Source organism: Lissotriton helveticus, chromosome 2_1 (assembly GCF_964261635.1).
Source record: "Lissotriton helveticus chromosome 2_1, aLisHel1.1, whole genome shotgun sequence".
NCBI lineage: Eukaryota > Metazoa > Chordata > Amphibia > Caudata > Salamandridae > Lissotriton > Lissotriton helveticus.
The window spans coordinates 147075922-147100187 of record NC_136059.1 but is presented as its reverse complement, the minus strand read 5'-3'; the positions used below and the strand labels follow the sequence as shown (position 1 = coordinate 147100187).

General features: G+C 44.6%; 1 protein-coding gene across 1 annotated transcript in view; it reads right to left on the bottom strand.

The window, feature by feature from the left end:
* Positions 1 to 24266, bottom strand: part of LOC144820083 (polymeric immunoglobulin receptor-like) — a 234654-nt gene that overhangs the window by 59211 nt on the left and 151177 nt on the right. Inside the window, exon 4 of the mRNA XM_078677735.1 lies at positions 9699 to 9758. Coding sequence (XP_078533861.1) covers positions 9699 to 9758 — 60 coding nt within the window. The remainder of the gene's footprint in view (positions 1 to 9698; positions 9759 to 24266) is intronic.

Sequence of the window (24266 nt, the reverse complement as noted above, 5' to 3'; positions counted from 1 at the left end):
TAGACCTATGGAGGACTTTAAAAGGACTGCCTTGGACCCACAGAGATCCGCCCTACTGATTGAGGCCTGTCTTGTACCTGCTGCTTTATGCTTTGACTTTCCCCCTAGAGGACTGCCCTGCTTCTTGCGGCCTGCTTTGTGACTTGAACCCAGGACTACGGAGTGACTCCAAATGCTTGTTTGCTGGCCTCCTGTGTGAGCTAGAAGGACATAAGCACCAGGGATCTTGGACCGTGCACCTGGCCTCTGTAGCAGTGAGTCCTAACCCTTCAAATGGTGGCCCCCTAGTCCTAAGTTTGGACTTAGAAAAATGTTCACCAAAAAGTTACCTGAGAACTGATAGACCAGGACCTACCTGCTCGCCAGACCACCAAGATGCATCTCCTGTCGGTCTGACTCAGCAGTAGTTCCCGCAACGTTCTTCTCCACAACAGCAAATCCTGTTCAGCAGGACCTTTTAGCAAAGGTGTTTGTCCTTGTGGAGCCCCTCATTGACTACAACCTGCAGCTTTGTTCTGCTGGATTTTTTTGACTTCCAAAAAAGTGACAAAGTCCGATTGTTGTAACCTTCACCGCAACTCCTTCCAGCGGCTCCCCGGCGGCAATGCTTCATCCTCAGACACCACTGATTGCCCTGTCCCACTAAAGTTTACCTTCTCAGGAACGTTTCTTAAAAATTTCTTCTGAGTCCGAAGGTAAGTCAGACTTGGTACAATCCACTTAGTATATTCAACCCATGCTCCAACACGGCTGGCCTTAGAGTTTGACTTTGTCCAGGTCTTGCGCTACCAAATACCCGCAGTTGACGTTTTGATCTTTTAGGAGCTATTTTCCACTCAAAACCTCACAAAATGTATATCTCCAGCTCTACAAATTGGATTTAGTTCCTTTTTGGTGCCTTATATTTTATTAAAATGTATCCTATTTCTTTAAATTGGTTTCGTATTTTGTGTGAGTTTGTTTCCACTTTATCACTGTTTGTGTGCTGCATAAATACTTCATACATTGCCTCTAAATTAAGCCAGACTGCTTTTTTACCAAGCTACCAGAGGTTTAAACACAGGTTAATTTAGTGAGTTTTGTGGTTTACCAAGCAAGGATTGTTTTTGTTAGAGTAGCGTATCACCCCCCTCAACCAATAACCTAATTTCTTACAGGTTTCGGTAGGCAGTGGCATCTGTCCAACAGAGATTCAAACCACCTTGTTTCAACCAGTGCAGCTAGCACAGGCTGCCGCCATTAGTGTTCTAGGCTCCAAGCAGCTACCCAAATACCTCAACGAGAGATTATCCTTCCACGTACCCAAGAGGAACCTCCGCTTCGCCGACCTCGCCCTGGCAGAGGTCCCCCGCATCCTCAGAAACTGAACAGGCGAGAGAGCCTTCTCCTACATCGCAGCCAAGACCTGGACCGAGCTCCTTGTGAACATCAGACGCTCCTTGACCCTGCACCCGTTCAGGAAGGACCTCGAGACTTGGCTCTTTGACTGACCCGGAGCTGCCCACCCCGCCCCCCTAGCGCCTTGAGACCCTCACAGGTGAGTAGTGTGCTTTTAAACCCCCCTGGTTGATTGATTGATTGATTGAGTTAGTTACAGCATAGTCACAATAACCAGACACGTCTCAATGACCCTTATAAAGAGGTGGTGATCACCCCAGCCTCAAATATAGGGATCAGTGGGTCTCCAGCGTATGCTGCCCTCTGCTTTCAGCCTCTTTGTTCAGCTGCATTGCTCAAATAAATGGAACCGATCCCTGTAGGCCTTGCCATCCCCCCCAACCTACATGACATAGGTGCAACGCAGTTCAATCACCAATCTGCCCAATCATTTCGGGCCCACAAACCCGTCACAACACGGCCCCTCATGGGCCCAGGCAACAGTCCATGCAGCTTGGCCACAGAGGCTGGCAGCTAAGCCTCAACTCCCTGGTGTCAGTCCCAGCCGGCAGCGCCACAGGGCAACGCCGGGGGAAAAACGAACAGGACTACATGCCCCTCACAAGCCCCCTTCAAGACAGGAAGGGGTGCAATGCATCTGACACAGCACCGACTGACCTCCTGACAAAGTGCTGAAGTCAGATGGCATCCTCGCACAAGGATTTTGACAGATTGTCTGGCTCTGATGGCAGAGCAGTAGAAATATACTGCTGCCATCTTGACTGTTGTAGCCACATTTCATCTATAGTGTTGAGCTGGGATTCTTTGAGTGCCTAGAATCTGCTTGGACTCCTGTAGGCTGGGATCAAGGTGTCAATGCCACCATGAGGTGCTCAGCGCTGCTAAGCATGACTCTTACTGAAGACAGCGTCCCACAGCCCAGCCCGACTGAAGGTGAACTCTGGAGGAGCCTGCTCAATGAAGCACTGCAAATATGAGGGCAGGCTGTGGATGGCGCGTCACCTCTAGGGCGCCATGAACTCCCTTCCATGAGGTCAATGTACTTTCATGCACAAAGTGCTCTCTGATGTGGCCCAGTCCCTTTAGGAAGCTGGCATACGCCTTGTGAAAGGCACCCCACGGATGGAACTTCGCTGATGTAGATCCTTGCCCCACGCAGACGTAAAGCCTTGTGGAGCTCTACAAGGAGCACCATGCGAGCCCTCAGTGACCCATCTTCTGAGCCACCCTGTGCCCCTTGTGGCCACACTCAAGGCTGCCCCTGAAGTGACCATTGAAAGGTACACAGGGGAATTAGTCTCACCTGCATGCCCACAACAGTCGCCAAGACCTCTATATTGCTTCTTCAGCAGAACTCTGCAGCTGTGACTATCCAGCCCTGCCCACAATGTGCAGGACTGATGTCTGCAGAGGTGCTCCTTTGTTAAAGGACTGTGTGACACTGATCAGGGGGTCACTGAGTAAATACCTACAATATGATGCATATGTGCACAGTGCAATTAGTGAAACTCTGAGCTTGGCTAAACCCTATATTAAATGTGTAGAGGAGTGTACCACTGCTTTCCTGTGCACATCCTATCCCCGACTAACCATAGAATGTGGTAGAACGACATTTACAGGCAGATAACTTAATAGATAACACATAATGAAGGTCTTATTCCTTTTTATAAAACCAATACCACTGCTAGGAAAGTCTAAGTACTGTGGGTGATACCTATTCTGCCTAAACTAGATGTTTTACCCTACACCAGCCTCATAAGGTAGCTTTGACTGATCTGCCACACTCCCTTTTAATAGTCAAAGGCTGGAAAGAAAACTCTTGACCTTTCTTTGAGCAGCGGTTATATATGGTTTCTGTATTTCCAGTGACAGGAATAGTACTTGGTACAATGAAAAGGCCTCGAGTCCCACGTTTGGGTCCAGTAGCCCCTGCATGACCCGGGGCCCTCTGAAAGGGGTTCTGATAATCACATACATAATGAAGAAGTACATAAGCCACAAGTAGCACAAGATCAAACCATAGCTGTGCACTGCCCTGTCCCTCTGAGCTTCAACAAAAAATATTTTATATGTGCAATTACCTCATAGGAAGTGCCTAGCAATTTCAAGCAAAGGCATTGCAGAGGGCCGTCTGTTTTCTGCACATGAAGAACCTGTGCATGTGGCATTGTATTCAAGTAGTGTACTCTTCAGTCAGACTCTGATTCATCCCGCCTCCCTTCAGTATCAACTGCTCAAAGTCCTGGATTATGTAAAGTATCTTTTTGAAATAGTGTTTAGAGGAATCCTTTCACTATACAATATATTAAGGTTGGCTACACTGTCTTTGCGAATGAAGCTACTTTGCTCAGATGCCTTTAGTACTGTATGGTGTGGCAGTATAAAAGCTTTCAAGATATACTCATTTGAGAAGTGATCATGCAGTGGAACAATGCCTGGATTCATAAGTGTTTTAATGGATGAACAGCACCAGTATTTATTCTATAAAAAAATAACCTCCTACAGGTTTAAATATGGTTTGTTCAAGACAAACCAGTACAAATATTGTTGTTAACAAAATTAATATATACCATGAAGCTAAGTCTTGAGGACATCCGGGAGAAAGTACACATTTGCAGAGCAAAGAATCCAGTATCAACTATTGTGTTGGCAAAAACAGGCGCCCAGTGACCCGACATATAATAATTATTATTAAAATTAGGCTCGACTGACAGTAATTCTATGAGCCTTTATTAAATAGTGATTTGAGTGAACACAAATAGCCTTCAAACTGTATAGCACTCTTTTGCCATTTAAAAAAATATAAAAGCAACGATTGTAAGAGATTTTGGCAATATTCTTGGGAATACCAAGGACATACATCAAGGGTTCATGTAGAATCCCCAATTTATGGTGGGAAGAGCTTAAGTTCTAACTGCCCCAAATATCTAAATTGGGCTCAGCACTGGGTGGAAAAGTCTCAACACTTAAGGATTTAAAGAAACGCCTTTAGTACCAGGTGAGACGAACTTGAATGAGACTTGTTTTTTTAAAATATATTCATAGTTTACAATCAATATTCCTGCTGATTCTAAATTCTTCCAAATTGTGCTTAAAAGGGCTCAGAAACATATGAGGCATACATTTATTTGCCCAGTATCACATTATTTGTATACGTGGTTATGCTAAGATTAAACAATTTCCACTTGATCACTTTACAGCCTGGGTTTCACCTTATATTGAGCACTAACAATTGTTGCAGAAATTGGGCCAGGAGCACCTCTAGATAAAGTGGTTTATCTAAGACCATACCGCTTGGTTAACTGGAAAAGCCAGGTTTTCAACATTTGAACGAAACACTACCCGTTGTCCTCCCTTTTATGTCTGCAACGCCTGATATATCCTCAGTTCAGTGAGGAGACTGGTGCTCTGTAAGGCCTGAGGAGGTTGTTACTTTGGGGTGTCATTCAGGTATTCAGTGTTTGATGCAGGCTACTTTCATGTAGTGGCTAGTGAATCCCTATTGTTCCTAGGGATATTGTTCGAGGTCATTACTGCTATGGTGCCTGCTCAATGCTCCTTATTTCTATAGTGGTAGTCATTCTTTAGAACCCAATTCATTCCAATGATAGTATAAAGTCTTCTGGGGATTCATTATTGGTTTGGTGTCTGGTAGAAGTTAGTATTGCTATCCTGACTGGTGTGGAGGGGATAAACAAAAAATAGAGGGAGAAGGAGGTTAAACCCAACCAGGTCGGCCTCCAGTCAGTATATGCAATACAGGAACCCTATGTGAAGGGTCCGGAGACCTGGTAGGTATTGTGTGGTTACTGCTTACTAAGTCAGTGTGTACCAAATCATGTAAGAAAGAAAAATTTCTTTCTAGAGTCCCCTCACTCACCGGGGTTGCCCCACGGTGACATGCTTCATCATTGGGGCCATCCCAGTTCTCTACGAAAAGGGGCGTGCTGCGACAAGGCGACTACGCTGGAGCACTGGTTTTGTGAGATGACTATGTGTGGTGCAAGTGTGGTGATGTATGCGGTCGGGTGAGGAAGCACCAGGTAGTACCGAGCGGGTTTGCCGATAGGAACAATGTTTCCACGAGGCGTTCCTGCCCTTGCCTAAGACCATGGGGTGTTAACAAACACTCTTTTATCATTCCAAGTAAAATACAAACCGTATGTACAACTACACGCATGTTTTTTTATCAACAGCGTTTAATATAAATAACTAGTATTTATTATTATAAACACTTTTTCATTTGAATACAGGAGTGGCAATACAGGGCTAGACCTTGTATGGTCCTGAAGAAAAGCTTGGGGGAGCTTGAAACATGTTGACCATAACACTGATCTAGCTCAGTAAAAGTTAGAAAACAGTGTTACCCCTTTTTTAATTTTTTATACCACACTAGGAGCAAAATAAATTGTTGAGGCCCACTAGCACGGTATTTTTAATTTCACACCCACTCCACCATCACCACACTTGCACCACACATAGTCATCTCACAAAACCAGTGCTCCAGCGTAGTCGCCTTGTCGCAGCACGCCCCTTTTCGTAGAGAACTGGGATGGCCCCAATGATGAAGCATGTCACCGTGGGGCAACCCCGTTGAGTGAGGGGACTCTAGAAAGAAATTTTTCTTTCTTACATGATTTGGTACACACTGACTTAGTAAGCAGTAACCACACAATACCTACCAGGTCTCCGGACCCTTCACATAGGGTTCCTGTATTGCATGGTGTGGAGGGGAAACAGCGTTTACAATGCATGCTTCGCATCGCATGCCATTACAACGTGGTTGTTATTTCGCAAACCATTACATCGCAAGTTGTTACAACGACTTGCTTTAGGGGGCGTGCTGGTGTTGGATTTACAATAAAACATCTTCCCTGCTGTTGCACAAACTGGAGTAGGAATAGTAAATTATACTATTCCTAATTCCAGAGCGTTCCCTACAGCAAGTCGTTGTAACGACTTCTGATGTATTGGTTCGTGATGTAACAACACAATCGTTGTAACAACCGATTTGTAATGGCATGCAATGTAAAGCATGCGTAGTAATATTGCCTGATAGCCCGCCGTAGCGGGCTATACCGGGTATTAAAGGTCCGCTCCCACGTTAAAGGCCCGAGCCGAAGGCAAGGGACTTTAAGTAGGGAACAAGCCTTTAATAGACGGTATAGCCCTGCAAGGAATGGCTAGAAGGCTATTAGAACATTCTGCCACAAGAGGGCAGAATGTTTCAAACAAATAAAACAAAAGCTTCTCGAAGCACGAGGGATTTAAATCCCCTCCAGCTCCGAGAGGCCTTTGTTAGACATTGGAATGTTGCTCTGCGGGCCTTTACAGGCCCGTAGAAGCAGGAAGCACTCCATCGTCATCAAAGGAGCTCCCAATATTCCGATGTTCTAATAACATATATTCGTGTGGAGTGTGCCAGTATAATAACACGGCTAAATATGTATACGTCACGTTAAAAATGCAATAAGATTTAAACTGTATGAATAGGGCAAAATGATAAGTATGTATTGTTATTATTTAGATTGTGAGTATCTTTTAGACAGTATGTTGTGGGTGGCGAGAGTAAAGTAGTACTAATGACCTCCATTTCTGATCCACAGACCCCTTGACAAAGGCGCCATCGCGCCGAAATGCATTGGGAGGCAACTCCATGTTAAAATGAATAAGAAAGTTATATCGATGTGAATCATGAAATTTCGAAATGATGTGAATTAACATCAAGGAATGTTATTTGAATCATGAACTATGAGAAAAATTAAACTATTTGAAAAGAAAAACAAAATTGTAGTGAATTAATAGCTGGAGATCCAGCCCATACTTGTGCCCAAGGAGACAAGCCGAATAGAGACTTGCTTCGTTTAGTATAATAACAGTGCCATAGTTAATATTTCTATAGACTCTTCTGGGGAAAATATTACACTAGTGTGGGTCATTCCGTTTACATTGTTCTGGATGTGTAGAAACAGTACAAGATTATTTGGTGGGGTTTATTACTATTTTCATTAGTAGTAATTATTTCTTCTGTGCCTGCTAGAAAACATTATTGCCTCACAGATGTCATTACTTGTGCTGTGCCTAAGTATTGCTCAAGTGCAAAGTGGACATATATATTGCTATAGTTTTTGGAGAGTGTCAGGGCAGTTCTCCAGCCCTAAGTGACTCAATAAGGTGATCAATGTCAGGGAAAGGATTAAAGAGGATGACCCCTCGAGAAATCACCGATTATCCACCTGTCAGCTGGCCAAGGTATATCGAGCGAGAATGCTAGGTAGGTCTTTCTCCTATCTCAGGTCGGTAGTCTAGAATAAAGTTCCTTTGGCGTTATGCACACAGAGGAGACATCGGTTTGTAAGAAAAAATTAAAAGCCTGGCTGTTTCAACAAGTGTGAGAATACTCTCTGCTTTCAGATAGCCTAGAAGCTGCCCCAGGACACCCCGTGGAGTATCTGTGCCCTTTATACATCTCACTTCAGCATCAAGGGCAGTTGATAATCCTTTTGACATGTGTTGTAACCGAGGTGACTAATGGTAAAGAAATTAAAGAAATTAAAGATATAAGGGGGCATATTAGCAAGGTCCTGCGATAATTATCACCCAGCGCTTTCAGCGCTGGGTGAAAATTATCAATGGTACGTTTGTGTTCAATAGATTTCATGCATTGCAAATGAAATCTGCAGGACTAGGATATAAATATTTAACAATTATTATTCATATTCTGCAGCAGTGTCAGGGTGCATCTTCTTTGGACTCGCACAGGAGTCATTGAATAAGCCTTGCACTGCAGGAAGCATCACACAGGCTCTCAAGAGCTGGGTCTCAGCAGAAGAAAGGCAGCAATGCAGGGTGTGGATTGTCCCACGGTATATCAAGCATAGGAATATCGGAATGTATGACGTTACAACGCATGCACTTACACCGTAGTTTTTACATCGCAACATCCACTACAACGCATTCCATTACATCGCATGACACTACATCGCATTTTAAAAACTATCTTTACAACTCATTCCATTACATTGCATACTACCTTTACAATGCATACCATTACATTGCATTTAAGGTAAGTATTAGATAGGATAGGGGTAAAAATTACTATTCTAACTCCAGGGGGTGCAACAGTAGGGTACGTTTTGGATAATGTAGGGGTTAAAAATTACTACTCTAACTCCAATGGTTTGCGTTGTAATGGTATGCGTTGTAATGCCTGAGTTGTAGTGACATGCGATGTAGTGTCATGCGTTGTAATGGTATGCGTTGTAATGCCTGCGTTGTAGTGTCATGCGTTGTAAAGGATGTTGCGATGTAATGACTGCGTTGTAAGTGTAGTGTGATGTAATGGTTGCGTTGTAAAGGTTGTTTGCTGAATATCGTAGTATCATAACATCATTGACAAAATACCGTGGCACAAAGCATCAAAAGGTCCATGCGTATAGAGGAAGTATAGATTGACTATTCTTAGCTCCACAGCCGGCACCTTGAAGACTTGTATACCGCCAAGATACATATATGTGGTGTTAGGTATAAAACAAATCTACACTGACTTACCGTTCCATATTTTCATATTTCATATTATCCATACACTGTCTATGTCTATAGGGTCTCACAATATTCCCTACTGAATATTCTAGGAGGCACACCCAGGGTGGAGACATCATCTCACACTACTTATGTTTTAATGTAACTGATTTTGCACAGTAAATAAACTCTACAGATACAGAACATAACTTTCCCTGTAGCAGTCTGTTAGAACTCATCGCAGTCCAGGAGTATTCACATTATCAACGGTACGTTTGTGTTCAATAGATTTAATGCATTGCAAATGAAATCTGCATGACTAGGATACAAATATTTAACAATTATTATTCATATTTTAATAATATGCTGGTGTTAAGGGAGTATTCATGAAATTTCACTAGTCTTCTTACATTTGTATTCTCAAAAATAATACTATTGACTACTAAAATTTGCATAATGTAGTCATCAAATACAATAAAAAGACAAGTTAAATACAAAATGTAGTATTCAACTTTGTTTGTCAAAGGCTCACCCTTTTCATCTGACGTACTTGATTCCTTTTGTGTTACTGGTAGCTGTGTTTTGGTTCGTTCTAGATGTTAAAATCAGAGGAGATAGATTACTCCATAGAAAAAAAGAAACATTAAACTGCAAAAAAAAACTAGCATAATCCTGGTACAAACGAAGAGAGGTTAGTGCTTGGCAATAATATCATTTGTAAACGAGGACTGGCAAAGTCATTAGGTCTGTGCTTAATGGACTAAAACACAAAGGCTCACCTTTATCATCAAAGATACTGTAACCTGTTGCTGTTACTGGAGGTTGTGTTTTGTTTGGTTCTAGGGGTGGAAATCAGAAGAAATAGATTTACTTAATAGAAAAAAGAAACAATAAACTGCAAAAAATCAAATGAACATAATCCTGGTGCAAAAGTGAAGGGATTACTGCTTTGCAATAACATTTGTAAACGAGTACAGGCAAAGTCTATAGGTCTGTACTTAATGGACTAAAACGCTTGCCCCATCATTAGCATATTACAGCCAGATAAATGCAAGAAACAAAAGGTGCCCCATGTTGAACACACCTTTATATTCAATACAGTCTTGTATTTGTTTCTATTTGAAATAACGCTTAGACAATGGAGTCTTCAATGTGGTACTTCCTTTGTTCCTTGGATAGAAAGAAGCAAAGGACTAAAAGATAGCTCCCTTGCCACCCGAACCTCATTTCATAAATAAGCAAAAACACGACTATAATGCAGGCAAAGGAGGCTTCAAAATACACACCCTTTCTCTTCTATAAAGTACGAAAATGAGATGACAGGAGAGCCTTAAGCCAACCATTTAAGCAAGCATTTGCAAAGCCAATAGGTCTTGTATTTGAAGGAGAGTCAGACTTTGCTATAGTTGTTTAAAGTTCCTAGCACATCAGAAGAACAATGTCACAACATATAAGTGCAAATGGATTGATGCATGTGCATCTACAGCAGCATCCTTGTAGACCCATTACAATAGGGCCACCATGTGTGCATGTGCCATTGCCTCCATGGCATATGCATTGTGATACTTATGATCTTATGATGCGCTCTCATCAATATTTTTGTTTACCATTTTGACGGGGCTGTGTCAAAAAGGTAAAAAAAGATCTTTTTTTAAAGGTGCTGGAAAATGTAAAAATAAAGAGAGCATCCAGGTAGCACTTGGCAGCTTTAGGGACATCTATTGTATAAAAAAATAGCCTGAAGCCTTATCATGGATGTTAACTACAGTTTTTAAGTAGTTCAAATGCTCAGTAGTTTGTGGGTTGGTAACAAGGCTGATGGACAAGCATGTATTTAAAGCCAGCTGCCCCACAGTAGCCAATGGCAGACAGAGAAAGAAGGAAGACGAGAGAGAGAGAGAGAGTGTATCTCTGTCAGTCACAAGGCCTCACCATACAACTAAAGCACTTTTTAGGCGAAAACAATACAAAAGCAGCATCACACAGCATCTACTTAAAAAAACAAGTATGTTTTACCAAAATAAATGCAAATGAAGAAATAACAAAGTAATATTAAGTAAACAATACCAAATTGATCATATCTATGTAAAGCAGTCGAAATTAATGCAAAAGTAAAATAAACACAATGAAAATACCTTTCATCACTGATGACATCTCAAATGACATAATCCATTGACTAAGTGTTTCTAAAAAGTTCAAGAATGGTATATATATGCCAAGGAATATATTGAAAAATGAGTGGGTGTATGAGTGTCTGAATGGATGGTTTACTGTGTGTGTGACTTACTTTATAAGCGAATGATTAAACTTGTCTTAGTGAATGCATGGGTGAATGACGTATCTGTGTGAATGTCTGCATCAGTTTGTCAGTTGGTGTGTAAGTGGCTGCTTGGGTTGGTGAGTAGGTACATGAGTGTCTATATGGGTTAATGATTGGTTGTACCTGTATGGGTCACTGAGTGTCTGTGTGGGTGGATAGGGGGGCGACTCCCTGCATGGATGTGTGAGTGGGTGATTCACTGGGTGTTTGGGTTCATGAGTATGTTTGCGAGGGGCTGTTTGGGTGGGAGAGAGTGTGTATGGCTGGGTTGGTGACTGAATGGATGTCTCAGGGGTACATGTGTTAGTAACTATATATGTGAAAGGCAGTATATGTCTTGGAGTATATAAGACTATAAGCGAAAGTGAGGGTTGTGAGAGTGACTTTATGGATGAGTGTGTGCTTGTGTCAGTGATTGTATAAGAGAGTAAGTATGTGTTAGTATCTGTATGAATAAGTGTGGTGGTGTGTGTGTAACTGTATACGTGAGTAAATGGCAATGTGATTGATTCTTTGCGTGACTGACTAAGTATGTGATTAGCTATATGGGTGAGTGGTGGTGTGTGAGTGTCTCTGTGGGTTTATGATTGCATATATCAGTGGCTGTATAGATGAGTGGCTGCGTGAATGAGTGACTGTATGGGTGAGTGAGTGGATGTGTGTACACCTATGAATCAGTGAATGGATACGTACTAACTGGTATTGGTATGTCTATGGTTTCGAGAATGGTAGTCTGTATTTTAGTGGGTGTATCAAAGGTTAGATTACAGCGTGAAGAGGTGCATCAGATATTAAGTGGATGATGTCATCAGTGATGTCATCAGTGATGTAATTTGAGATGTCATCAGTGATATCACTAACCATGTCATGAATGATGTAATATGTGACGTCATCAGCAGTGCATTGCGTGAGCGCGAACTATAGTTAGCTCAGCTAACTATAGCAGCTGTATTTCTCTGGTTTTGTACGAGTAAAATGCCAGCCTGACTATAGGGGAAGTCTCACCAGCGTGCAGCAATCACCGAGGGCCGGGCTTTGCTCCGCCGAACTCAGTCGCAGCACCAGCAGCAGAGGGCCGGGCTTTGCTCCACCTGCTCCCCGGCCGGGCTTTGCTCCGCCGGGTCCCTCCCACCCCGTGACCAGCAGCAGTGACGCCTCTGAGCAGCGCCAGGTGGCGCATAAAGGCACCGCCGTTCCCTCGTCCCGCAGGACGCGAGCTGGAGCGTGCCGGGAGAAGCCCGGGACAAGGGCGGGGCCGTCTGTGGCCGTCCGGGGCAGACCGAGGCTGGGCTGGGCCACGGATTTTGGCTCTCCCTCCCCTGGATTCTTCAAATCTGTGAGACTTATAAATTTCAATTGTATTGTGGTCCCTGTCCGATGTAATTGAAGTTGCAGCATCCATTGGTGTTCTTTGCTTATTGTACTAGTATCCGGGTCGCTAGACTGGATCTGGAATCTAGGCACTCTAAAATGTCTAAACTTAGATCGGCAAAAATACCGCCTGTGACTAAGACAATGGACAACTATTTAGTAAAGGTGGTTAGTAAAATTAATAAGGAAAGGCGTCTCTCATTAAATCGGGTAAGCCCCCCGGTCTCACCAACAAGCTTGCATTCCCCTCTAGTTTTCCTCGTCCTGGCTGATAGCCGTAATGAAGACTCGTTTGTAATGTCTGATAACGAAATATCTTTAGAAAACAGACAGGTTGAGCGAGAAAATTCACCTGAAATTACTACGCTTTTGTCCCCGACACCTTCTCCGAGGCCTTCACCAGCACCCTCACCTGTACGAAGAGTATTGAGGGCATGTAGAAAGGCACTGGTCAAGCGGGGGGGGGGGGGGGTCAGGAAATCAAAAAAGACCGGGACTCTATCAACTAGTTTAGGGAATGCAACTGAGACCTCAAATAGTGTTGAGATGACTACTCTGCTTCCCGCCCATATTGATCTCTTGGCAAGCATTATTGAAACAAAACTCGAACTCATGATTAGACCTCTTGTGGTAAAATTAGATCAGGTCACACAAGAAGTAGCTAGATTGGGTGGTCTTTTGAACTCTCACCTAACCCTGACTAAAACACACAAGTGTCCTAAGGCAGGGAATAATGTAAATAAGGATGCAGGTATTTCCAGCTATGGGGGAATAGGGCCACACATACTATACAAACTGTACCAGCCACTCAACCATCATTGTCACTATCCCCTCAACCACCCCCACCATCAGTACCAGAAATTCAATCTTTTCCAACAAACCCTGGTAGCCAGAATACTATAGCTGGGGGGGATAAAAATGAAGGGAGAAATGTGTATAAGAGAAGAGCGCCAGTTAATCTCCCTCCGGAGTGTGCCCCATATACAGTTGTACTAACTAATGTTCCAGAGGTGGATTCTTATCTTACTGACTCTAGGCTAGAAACACACGAGGCCCTAAAAAATAAATCACTATCGTGGCTGAGCCGGAACTGTGGATTCCCACTCGCCTTTTATAACGATATAATCTCTACACGAAGAGTTAGCTGGATAGGAAACTCTAGGAAGAACACTAGGGGGGACTGTATCATTGTCAATTTTAAGCATCCACAACATGTTGCTACAGTCCTACTTAGAGCAGCTTCCTTACCTGTTGCGGATAACATTGTTTGTGCACGGCCCCTCGGGTGTTTTTTATAATCATCTCATTAAAATTCACCCTTCACAATCTGATCAGCCCAAATTTCCCGTCTCCTTATATAGGCGGGGTTTCGCCGATTCTCCGCAAAATGTATATCAACCTCCAAATAGACCTGATCCATATTGTTACCGGTTGGCTAGGCCGTACAATCAATTTGACCAAGTCCTCCCTTTAACTAATTGGTATACTCCTCTATCTTCCTTGGAGGAAAATGATTGACAGCTAAATGAACCTAGGACTGAAGTTCAGCCTCCACCTCCCATTTTTAGAATTGCGCCTGGAACATTGCTGGCATCAAGGACAAGGTAGGGAATGACTTGTGGATTAATTCATTAAAAACTTTTGACATTATTGCTCTTCAAGAGACATGGGACCAGAAAAATAGTTTCTCTTTGGATGGCTACAGACATTTTTGCATCCCAGCAACTAGTAGTGCCGCAGGTAGAGCCAAGGGAGGCTTACTAAGTCTATTCAAACTTGACATAAAGGGCACACTAACTCAGTGTATTTCAGGTTGTGTGAATTGCTTAATTGTTGAACTATCCATCCCGGACAAGATTAAGATTTTATTTATTAATTTTTATAATTCAATTGCAAATGAGTGCACCAGTTATGATTTGGAAGTATTGGAAACATTTTTGTCAGTCTACAGTGTAAATGAGAATACTTTTGAAATAATATTCCTTGGAGATTTTAATATTCACCCTTGCAACCTACCATGTGCCAGTTCAGAAGAAGAAGGCCCTCCTTACTCTTTACCTATCCACCTGGAACATTCTAGACGGGGGCAGTCATTAGAAAACTTCCTGGCTAGATGGAACTTATACGACTCGGGTTGCGGGGATGGTGGATTTAGGGTCCCTACATTCAAGGGAACAAATGATGGTACTATCATTGATTATATTTTTATGTCTTCTTTTTTGTTGTGTAAAGTTTTAACATATAAAACTGAGGTCTCGGTTTTTAGTGACCATAATCCGGTGTTCATGGATATAATGTCTACAGACTTATTTTCCATGAAAACGGTATTACATAAAGGTGGCCAAAATGTGATCGTTAAAGATCAGGGTCGTAGGTTAAAATGGGCAAACATAGTCCCTGGAAGTTTCTTGTTAGAGGTACTGGATAAAGTTGAGGATGAGGTGGCCGTTTGCCTTGCTACGCAGGCGCAAAATAATGAAGTGGTTTTTGCCTTTGATAACATCTGTAGAGAAATTAACCAAAGCTTACTTGTTGACCCAAGACAGAAGACGCAGCATGGAAAGAGATGGTTCAATAAAACTTGCTCCAAGGCACATAGTGAATTACTTAGGGCCCTGAAGGCCACCCCTAAAGATCGAGCCTATAGAGCTAGTTTAAGAACTGCGTACAAAAAAGCTATCCTAGAGAGGAAAAAAGAGCTGAAAGATGACGCTTGGGCTCAATTACTTGACCCGGATACCCTAAAAAATAGTGGATTATTCTGGAAAATTGTAAATCAACCGCTATTCTCGGGGGAGAACTCCCCACTTGAGGCTAATATCCCAGATGAGGGATGGATAAAGCACTTTGGAAAAATATATTCTGACCCTAGTAATGATAGACAAACTGGGGACACCCCTTTCAGCTCCGAGGGTTCCATTGTAACCTTCGAGGTCTCAGAAGTGGAAAGAGCGATAGATTTGACCCTAAAAAACAAGGCTCCAGGCCCGGACGGGGTCCCTGCAGATGTTTTTAAATGCGCACCAACATTTTGGGCAAAGATTTTATGTAATGTTTTTAATGTTCTATCCCATGATAATACACCGGCCTCATGGAAAAAATCGATCATCATCCCTATCTACAAGAAGGGAAATAGGCAGGACCCCTCCTGTTACAGACCCATTTCTTTAATTGACTCCTCAGTCAAAATTCTGGGACGGGCCATTTTGTCTAAATTGAATGAATGGGTGAACGATAGAGGGGTTCTATCAAATGTCCAATATGGGTTTAGACCAAAGAGGAGCACAATAGACCAATGTCTCAATTTGCATCTGCTACTAGATAAATATACAAAGGCCAAGGAGGGGTCCATGTACCTGGGATTCATGGACCTCTCATCAGCTTTTGACCTTGTAAATCGTTCAAAGCTGTGGAATATTTTACTCAACATGGGTCTTGATAGGGCTTTGGTTAACCTTCTAGCGGATTTACATTCTGGCTTATTGGCTTCTGTTAGGGTCACCTCGGAGGGCCGCTGTTCTAGTCATTTTAATTCAGAAAGGGGGGTCAGGCAAGGGTGCATCCTGGCTCCCCTTTTATTTACGATATATATAAATGCTCTGGAACCCGCACTAAAGGAGGCCACCCTTGACATTCCGCGTGTAGGAGAACTTGGTATTCCAGTTCTCCTGTACGCGGACGACGCTGTCCTTCTCTCGCGGGCTGAGGTTGGATTACAACGCCTCCTGGATGTTTTTGAGGATTTCATGGGTTCCCTGGATCTTAAACTAAATGCCAAGAAGTCTCAGATAATGATAATGGGAAGGTGCTCTAGGAAGAAGTACTCTAAAACTTTTACCTGCGGAAAAGAGTGACTTTGTAGAGTACCTACATTGCCCTATCTGGGGATTACTTTTGATGAGAGAGGGAACTGGGGTCCGCAGATAAAAAACAGAAACATTTCCCTGGTGAGAACCACCTCTGCTCTCCAGGGCTTCTTGAAAAAATTGGGGGCTAGGCCAATAGTTGCACTAATGAAAATCTACAAAGCAAAATGCCTCGCAGTGGCTATCTACGGTAGTTCAATATGGGGACATGGGTGCATATTATCAAGGGGGTTTATCTCCGCTTTTTTGGCTTTAAAAGCCAAGAAAGCGGAGATAAAATTATCTCCCTATTACCTAGCTGTCGCTAACACCAGTTAGCGACAGCTAGTAGGACCATCTTGGGCCCCACTTTGCATGTCAGTGATATTTATCACTAATGACATGCAAAGTGGGCGTGCCAAGATGTCAGCGACTGGAAACAGTCGCTAACATCGCTATCTCCTATTACCAACTTTTGGAGATATTCGCGCTAAGCGCGAATATCTCCAAAAGCTAACACCTGCCCTGAGCAGTTCTTAGCCATGTTATCCAATGGGAGGTGGATAACATGGCTAAGAGCATTAGCTCGGTAATGCATGAATATCGCTGACTTTTCAGCGATATTCATGCATTGCGGCCGTTTTTTATCGCATTTGCGATAAACCTTGGTAATACCATGGTTTATCTGCGATAAAAATCGCCGCAGCTCAGCGGTAAATTTTTGTCTCTAACCAAGCAATAGCGATAATTATCGCTATTGCTTGGTAATATGCCCCAGGGTTCCCCGGATTGTTTGCAGATTACCGATAACAAATTCTTGAGGTCCGTCCTTTCAGTTCCACAGTCTACCCCCTCATATACTATTCATACTGAACTTGGGGTAGGCTTTATTTCAGATATGATAAAAATGGCCCCTTTAATAGCCTGGATGAAGACCTGGTTAAATGAGGAAATTCACCTGAATCATGTTATTTTGAAAGATTGCCTACATTTAAATAAAAATAATAAAATTCAGTGGTTGACATACATTATAAATAGTTTTGTCAGGCTAGGGAGACCCGAGCTTTTTTCCTCACCAGAGTCAATAACATAAAAGGACATTGCACTAATTAAAAGTGCAATGGGACAAATGTTAAGCCTGGAGAGAGAACAACTGGAATTAAAAAAAAACTACTGTGAGGACTAACCTCATTATATCTAGCCAAGAAGGACCTGAAATGTATCTTAATATTGTGAATCAACCATATCATAGGTTTCTTTTAACTCGATTCCGTTTTAATATGATTCATTTGAACCTTGGATATTTCCCTAAGTGGAGCTCCCCTGATAATGCAATGCCGTGTTCTTGGGATAACTTTTCCACCCAGAACACAATGCACTTTTTGATGTTCTGTGGTCATTACACGGCATTAAGGCTAAAATTCCTGGTCCCAATTTTAAAGGAGGCTGGGTTTTTGCAGGTTAAGCCAGCTCTTTTGCACTTGCAATTATTGCAGACCCTAGGATTATCTTCCACGTTGCTAGTTTTTTAGTGGGTGCTGTTAGGATCAGGAACAAGAATATGAATGAGAATTCCTAAAAGGTCGTGAAATGAATTGGGATGATATTGAAGATAATGTTTTGGACTATGATATGGTAATTAGGGTAACTATATTGGATGATGTTTTGTATCTTTTTTACTATGAATTCATTTTAAAAATTTTAAGGAATTTTTTTAGAGATTTTGATATATTTTTTACTGTGTACAATTAACTCTGTTTTTAGCATGTATAATTAATGTATTGTATTTTGTGTAAGTTTTGTATAGTACTATTGTCTTTTTATGATATTGATTTATCGAAATAAAGTATTCTGACTGACTGACTGAGTAAAATGTCAGCCTGACTATAACATCCCTGAAACCTGTGTTTTTTTCAGTGAATTTCTAAGGGTTTATTTGCTAATTCCTAACTATAACGTCCCTGAAACCTGTGGTTTTTTTCAGTGAATTTCTAAAGTTTTTTATAGCTAATTTCTAACTACAACTAGATAGGTAAGACATGTGCAGATAGAGAAAGAAAGACGCAGAAAGAAACAGGAGAATTGCAGAAAAAAGAAACAGAGGTGTAGAAAGAGGCCTACTTCGACTGTACCTTACCACAGACTCATACAAAGTAGCCTAATCACTAATCCTTGTCCCAAGCTGTCTTAAATCTCACTTTTCTCTTGAAGGTTCACTAATCATCAACTGCTCAGAATGGTACACATAAAAAATGTAATATAGCAATCCTAACCATATCACTGTTGTAAGCCTCACCAAGTTTGTGAGGGTATGCATGCGTGCGTGTCTGCTTTTACCTAGTGACATGTTACATACAAATAAATATACTAATACTTGAATACCTTTGTTTCAAACAGCATACCCTCTAAATTTATGTGCAAAAATGTGTATGCATTTCTTTCTGCTAATAATACAGGGCACATGGGTATTCAATAGTATATTTGAGGGGCTCTAAAACACCTGTATACATAAGACATGTCTACCTGTGCAATCGAATGACAGAGCAGAACTGAGAAGATTTGACCAACTACAGGGGCAGCTACCCGCTTTTTTAAGCTACCATCTTCAGATGCATAACACATGTAAGAATACATATACAAGTAAACATATACCTCAGTCACGCGAGCACACAGACCTTTAAACTTGACAGCTTCCACTTCCCATTTGAGTACACAAAAAGAGGTGAGAGAAGTTCAGGGAAAAACAAGAGAGGTACAGAAAGAGTAACAAATGTGCAAAAAGAGGCAAGAAAAGTGCAGAAAGAGGCAAGAGAAGTGTGTAGAAAGGCAAGAGAGGAGCAGAAAGAAGCAAGTGGTTTGCATACTTTTAGTAACAATTTAACACCCACATTTAGCAATAAGTAACAAGTGACCATTCTATGTTTGCATGCAAAGGGCCTTCCACCATGCTGTAATACTTGTCGCTTCATTTTTGGTAATGTTTGATCCGTTTGAGCAAGAACCAAATTTTTTTTGTTCAAATCTGAAAATTATGCAGCAGATGATGGATTATGTGGCAAATGCGGAAAATGTACAATTGTGCGTAAATCGGTGCAGTCAAAGAGTCACATAATTCCAGTGGCCCTGCTCGTACCTCTCACTAGGCCCAAAAGTGCTCCTCAGTGGTTCCTTCTTTTTTTTTGTCTCTTTGAGTTTATACTTTAGCTTCTATAGAAAGGAGGAAGACTAAATTTGAGATTACCATTCTACAACACAGACTACCATACCACATAATTAGTCTCCATAGCATATAATCCCTCTCTACATAATTCCTATACCATCATCATCAAATAACTTTATTTCGACTCCAAATTGAAATCATAAAAGTATACATACAAAATATTAAAAGACATTGCAATTAATCCACCATAAAATCACAGTACATGTTTACACAATTTTTAAAACTAATTTCCATCAGGATTCAGTATCTATTTCTATTCACCAAAGCTTTCAAAAATGGGGGAAAGGGTAATTGTTGGTAGCACACAGTTCATGGCATCCCCTTTTACCAAAAATTATAGTTCCATGCCGCTTGCCTTAGGGACGGGTAGGGTCGGGGCCCGGGATAAAAATCGTGCAAGTCCCATATGCGAATGGGACCATCTCCCTCTTTGGATTGGGTGGATCGCAAATAGGGGACAATATGCGTAGTTTTGAATTTAATTAAAACAAGGTTGCCCGGGATGTCTTTGGCCGACGTACCAAGCCACCCCACCCTCCTGACCCTCAAAAGGCCGCCATCTAAAGCAGGTGGCAATGGATGGTCTGTGTTGTTTTAGCCAGGAGATGGTTTTATTTAACAAGTCCTGATGGGATTCAAATTTGCCCTGAATAGGTGCAGGGACCCCAGAAAGAACAGTCACGTAGGGGGCAGCTTCTGGAGGTAAATTGATCCAATTCCTGCGTTCATGTGCAGACCTGGGTAGTCTATGGGGTGCAGGTACGGAGTTAGAAATAATGTTCCGGCCTCTTGGATTGGGTGGAGAGATGAGGGGCTCAGGGATTTGAGCTTCCATAGGTATCGTGGGTTTGAAGTTTTCTTTGTTGGAGGGAAGAATAGAGTGAATGGGTGCGGCAGTTGTTTCAGTGGCGATAGGATTTCTAGATAATTTATTTTCAATACTAGTCAGCCTGTCTCCCAGCTCATTGATTTTAGTAATCAAAGGTGATAATGCGGTTGTTAACAAATGTTCAATCTGTGCCAGTAGGGTCAATTGAGGTGGTGAGACAGGGTCAGGTGTTTTGTTCATCGCCTCAGTTGGCAAAATTATTATTGGTAAATTGGAGGGTTGTGGTGAGGGACGAGTGCACATTTTGTCTGTATTCACAATGTCAATGTCATTTACCTCATCGGCATCTCTGTCCACTATAAGGGGAGTAGTTACATTCTGGGCATAGTTCGTGCCACACAGGGCGTTCAACTCCTCCCAGATGGACATGATGTGAGAACAGTGCAATGTCAGAATCGGAATGAAAAAATACAGTACCTCCAACTTCGTAGCAGCCAAATGGAGTGGCCCGTCCCGGCCTCTTCGTGCCTCTGAGGGCAACAGAGGGCCCGCCCTTTGCCCGGGCTTAGCCCGGCGCTCCCACGACGCGGAGAAGGAGGGGCGGTTAAATCACGCCTGAGGCTGTGGGCGTGTCACTAGACCGGGGCAGGTGTGCAGGGACAAGGGGAATCTTGGAGCTTGTAGTTCCCCAGAAAGATGGAAAGTGTCCTGGAAGCGCCTCTTCAGATCGGGGCGCTATACTCCAACTCTGCCTCCCAGCTGCTCCTCGACGATGAGAGATAAGGGCTCCGTGACAGGAAACATTCGCCAAGGGTCAGAGCTCGCCTCTAAAGTGCACCCCAGCCGCCTCCAGCGCTGCGGCGAGGTGTTTTCTTGGCGCCTGAGGCTGTGGGCGTGTCACTAGACCGGGGCAGGTGTGCAGGGACAAGGGGAATCTTGGAGCTTGTAGTTCCCCAGAAAGATGGAAAGTGTCCTGGAAGCGCCTCTTCAGATCGGGGCGCTATACTCCAACTCTGCCTCCCAGCTGCTCCTCGACGACGAGAGATAAGGGCTCCGTGACAGGAAACATTCGCCAAGGGTCAGAGCTCGCCTCTAAAGTGCACCCCAGCCGCCTCCAGCGCTGCGGCACCCGCGACAGCGGGTGCGGCGAGGTGTTTTCTTGGCGCCTGAGGCTGTGGGCGTGTCACTAGACCGGGGCAGGTGTGCAGGGACAAGGGGAATCTTGGAGCTTGTAGTTCCCCAGAAAGATGGAAAGTGTCCTGGAAGCGCCTCTTCAGATCGGGGCGCTATACTCAATCAATCAATCAATCAGGTCATTTGTAGAGCGCACTACTCACCCGTAGGGTCTCAAGGCGCTGGGAGGGGGGGGGTGCCGCTACTGCTCGAACAGCCAGGTCTTGAGCTTCTTCCTGAAGGAGAGGTGGTCTTGGGTCAGGCGCAGATTGGTCGGAAGTGAGTTCCAGGTCTTGGCGGCCAGGTAGGAGAAGGATCTTCCTCCTGTTGTCGCTCTTCGGATGCGGGGGACGGCGGCGAGGGCGTGGTTGGTTGATCTGAGGAGGCGCTTGGGAGTGTAGAAGCTGATCCGGTTGTTGAGGTAGCTCGGGCCTTGGTCGTGTAGGGCTTTGTGCGCGTGGGTGAGGAGCCGGAAGGTGATTCTCTTGTTGACCGGGAGCCAGTGCAGATCTCTCAGGTGTCCGGTGATGTGGCTGCGTCGGGGGATGTCGAGGATGAGTCTCGCCGAGGCGTTCTGGATCCGCTGGAGTCTCTTCTGGAGTTTGGCCGTGGTTCCGGCGTAGAGGGCGTTGCCGTAGTCCAGTCGGCTGGTGACGAGGGCTTGGGTGACCGTCTTCCTCGTCTCGGTGGGGATCCACCGGAAGATCTTACGTAGCATGCGCAGGATGTTGAAGCATGACGAGGAGACGGCGTTGACTTGTCTGGTCATGGAGAGGGAGGAGTCCAGGATGAAACACAGGTTGCGTGCGTGGTCCGTCGGTTTGGGTGCGGTGCCCAGGGCGGGGGGCCACCAGGAGTCGTCCCAGGCGGAGGGCGTGGAGCCCAGGATGAGGACCTCCGTCTTGTCTGAGTTCAGTTTCAGGCGGCTGGTCGTCATCCATTCGGCTACGTCTCTCATCCCTTCGTGCAGGTTGGCTCTGGCGGTGGCGGGGTCGTTGGTCAGGGAGAGGATCAGCTGGGTGTCGTCGGCGTAGGAGATGATGTTCAGGTTGTGTTGGCGTGCGATGGCCGCGAGGGGGCTCATGTAGACGTTGAAGAGGGTTGGGCTCAGCGAGGATCCTTGGGGTACGCCGCAGATGACTTTGGTGGCCTCTGACTTGTACGGTGGTAGGCGGACTCTTTGTGTTCTTCCGTCGAGGAAGGAGGTGATCCATTCCAGTGCCTTCTCCTGGATTCCGATGTTGCTGAGGCGCTGTACTAGGGTGCGGTGGCAGACAGTGTCGAAAGCCGCGGAGAGGTCCAGGAGGATGAGGGCCGCTGTTTCTCCGTTGTCCATCAGAGTTCGAAGGTCGTCGGTGGCGGCGATGAGGGCGGTCTCCGTGCTGTGGTTCGCTCGGAAGCCGGACTGTGAGGGGTCGAGGGATCCATTCGTCTCGAGGAAGGCGGCCAGCTGTTTGTTGACGGTCTTCTCGATGACTTTGGCCGGGAACGGGAGGAGCGAGATGGGACGGTAGTTCTTGAGGTCGGTGGGGTCTGCTGTGGGTTTCTTGAGGAGAGCGCTGATTTCGGCGTGCTTCCAGCTCTCAGGGAAGGTGGCGGAGTCGAAGGAGGTGTTGATGATGTCCCGCAGGTGGGGTGCGAGGACAGCGTCGGCCTTGTTGAAGACGTGGTGAGGGCAGGGGTCAGTCGGAGATCCGGAATGGATGGAGTTCATGGTGCGGATGGTGTCTTCGGTGCTGATCGGGGTCCAGGTGCGGAGGGTGGTGGATGGTGGCGTCGTTGCGGTTGTGGCTTGCGTTGGTTGGTTGTTGAAGCTGTTGTGTATGTCCGTGATTTTGTTGTGGAAGTAGGACGCGAGGGAGTTGCAGAGGTCTTGCGACGGGGTGATGTCGTTGTTTCCGGCGTTGGGGTTGGAGAGCTCTTTCACGATGTTGAAGAGTTCCTTGCAGTTGTGTGCGTTGTTGTCCAGCCGGTCCTTGTATGCATTTTTCTTGGTGGCGCGGATCAGTTGGTGGTGTTTCCGGGTGGCGAGCTTGAGGGTGGTCATGTTGTCCGTCGTTGGTTCCCTTCTCCAGGCTTTCTCGAGGGCTCGACAGTTCTTCTTGGAGCACTTGAGTTCGTCGGTGAACCATGGTGTTTTTCTGCTGCAGGATCTGCTGGGCGGGGTCCTCAGAGGGGCGAGTTCGTCCGCGCAGTTGCTGATCCACTTCGTGAGGTTGTCGGCGGCCTGGCTGGGGTTCGCTGAGTTGGCGGGAGGGTGCTGGCTCAGGGAGGCGGTGAGCTGGTCGGCTGTGATCTTGTTCCAGCTTCTTCGAGCAACCTGTTGCTGGAGGTGGTGGATCGTCGTTCTTCTGAAGGTGAAGTGGACGCAGCTGTGGTCCGTCCAGTGGAGTCCTGTTGCGTGGCTGAAGGTGACGTCTTTGCTGGATGAGAAGACGGCGTCGAGTGTGTGTCCGGCGAGGTGGGTGGGGGTGGTCACCAGTTGCTTGAGTCCGAGGTTGTCGAGGTTGTCGAGCAGGGTGATGGTGTTGCGGTCGTTGTTGTTCTCCAGGTGGAAGTTGAGGTCCCCCAGGAGGATGTAGTCGGCGG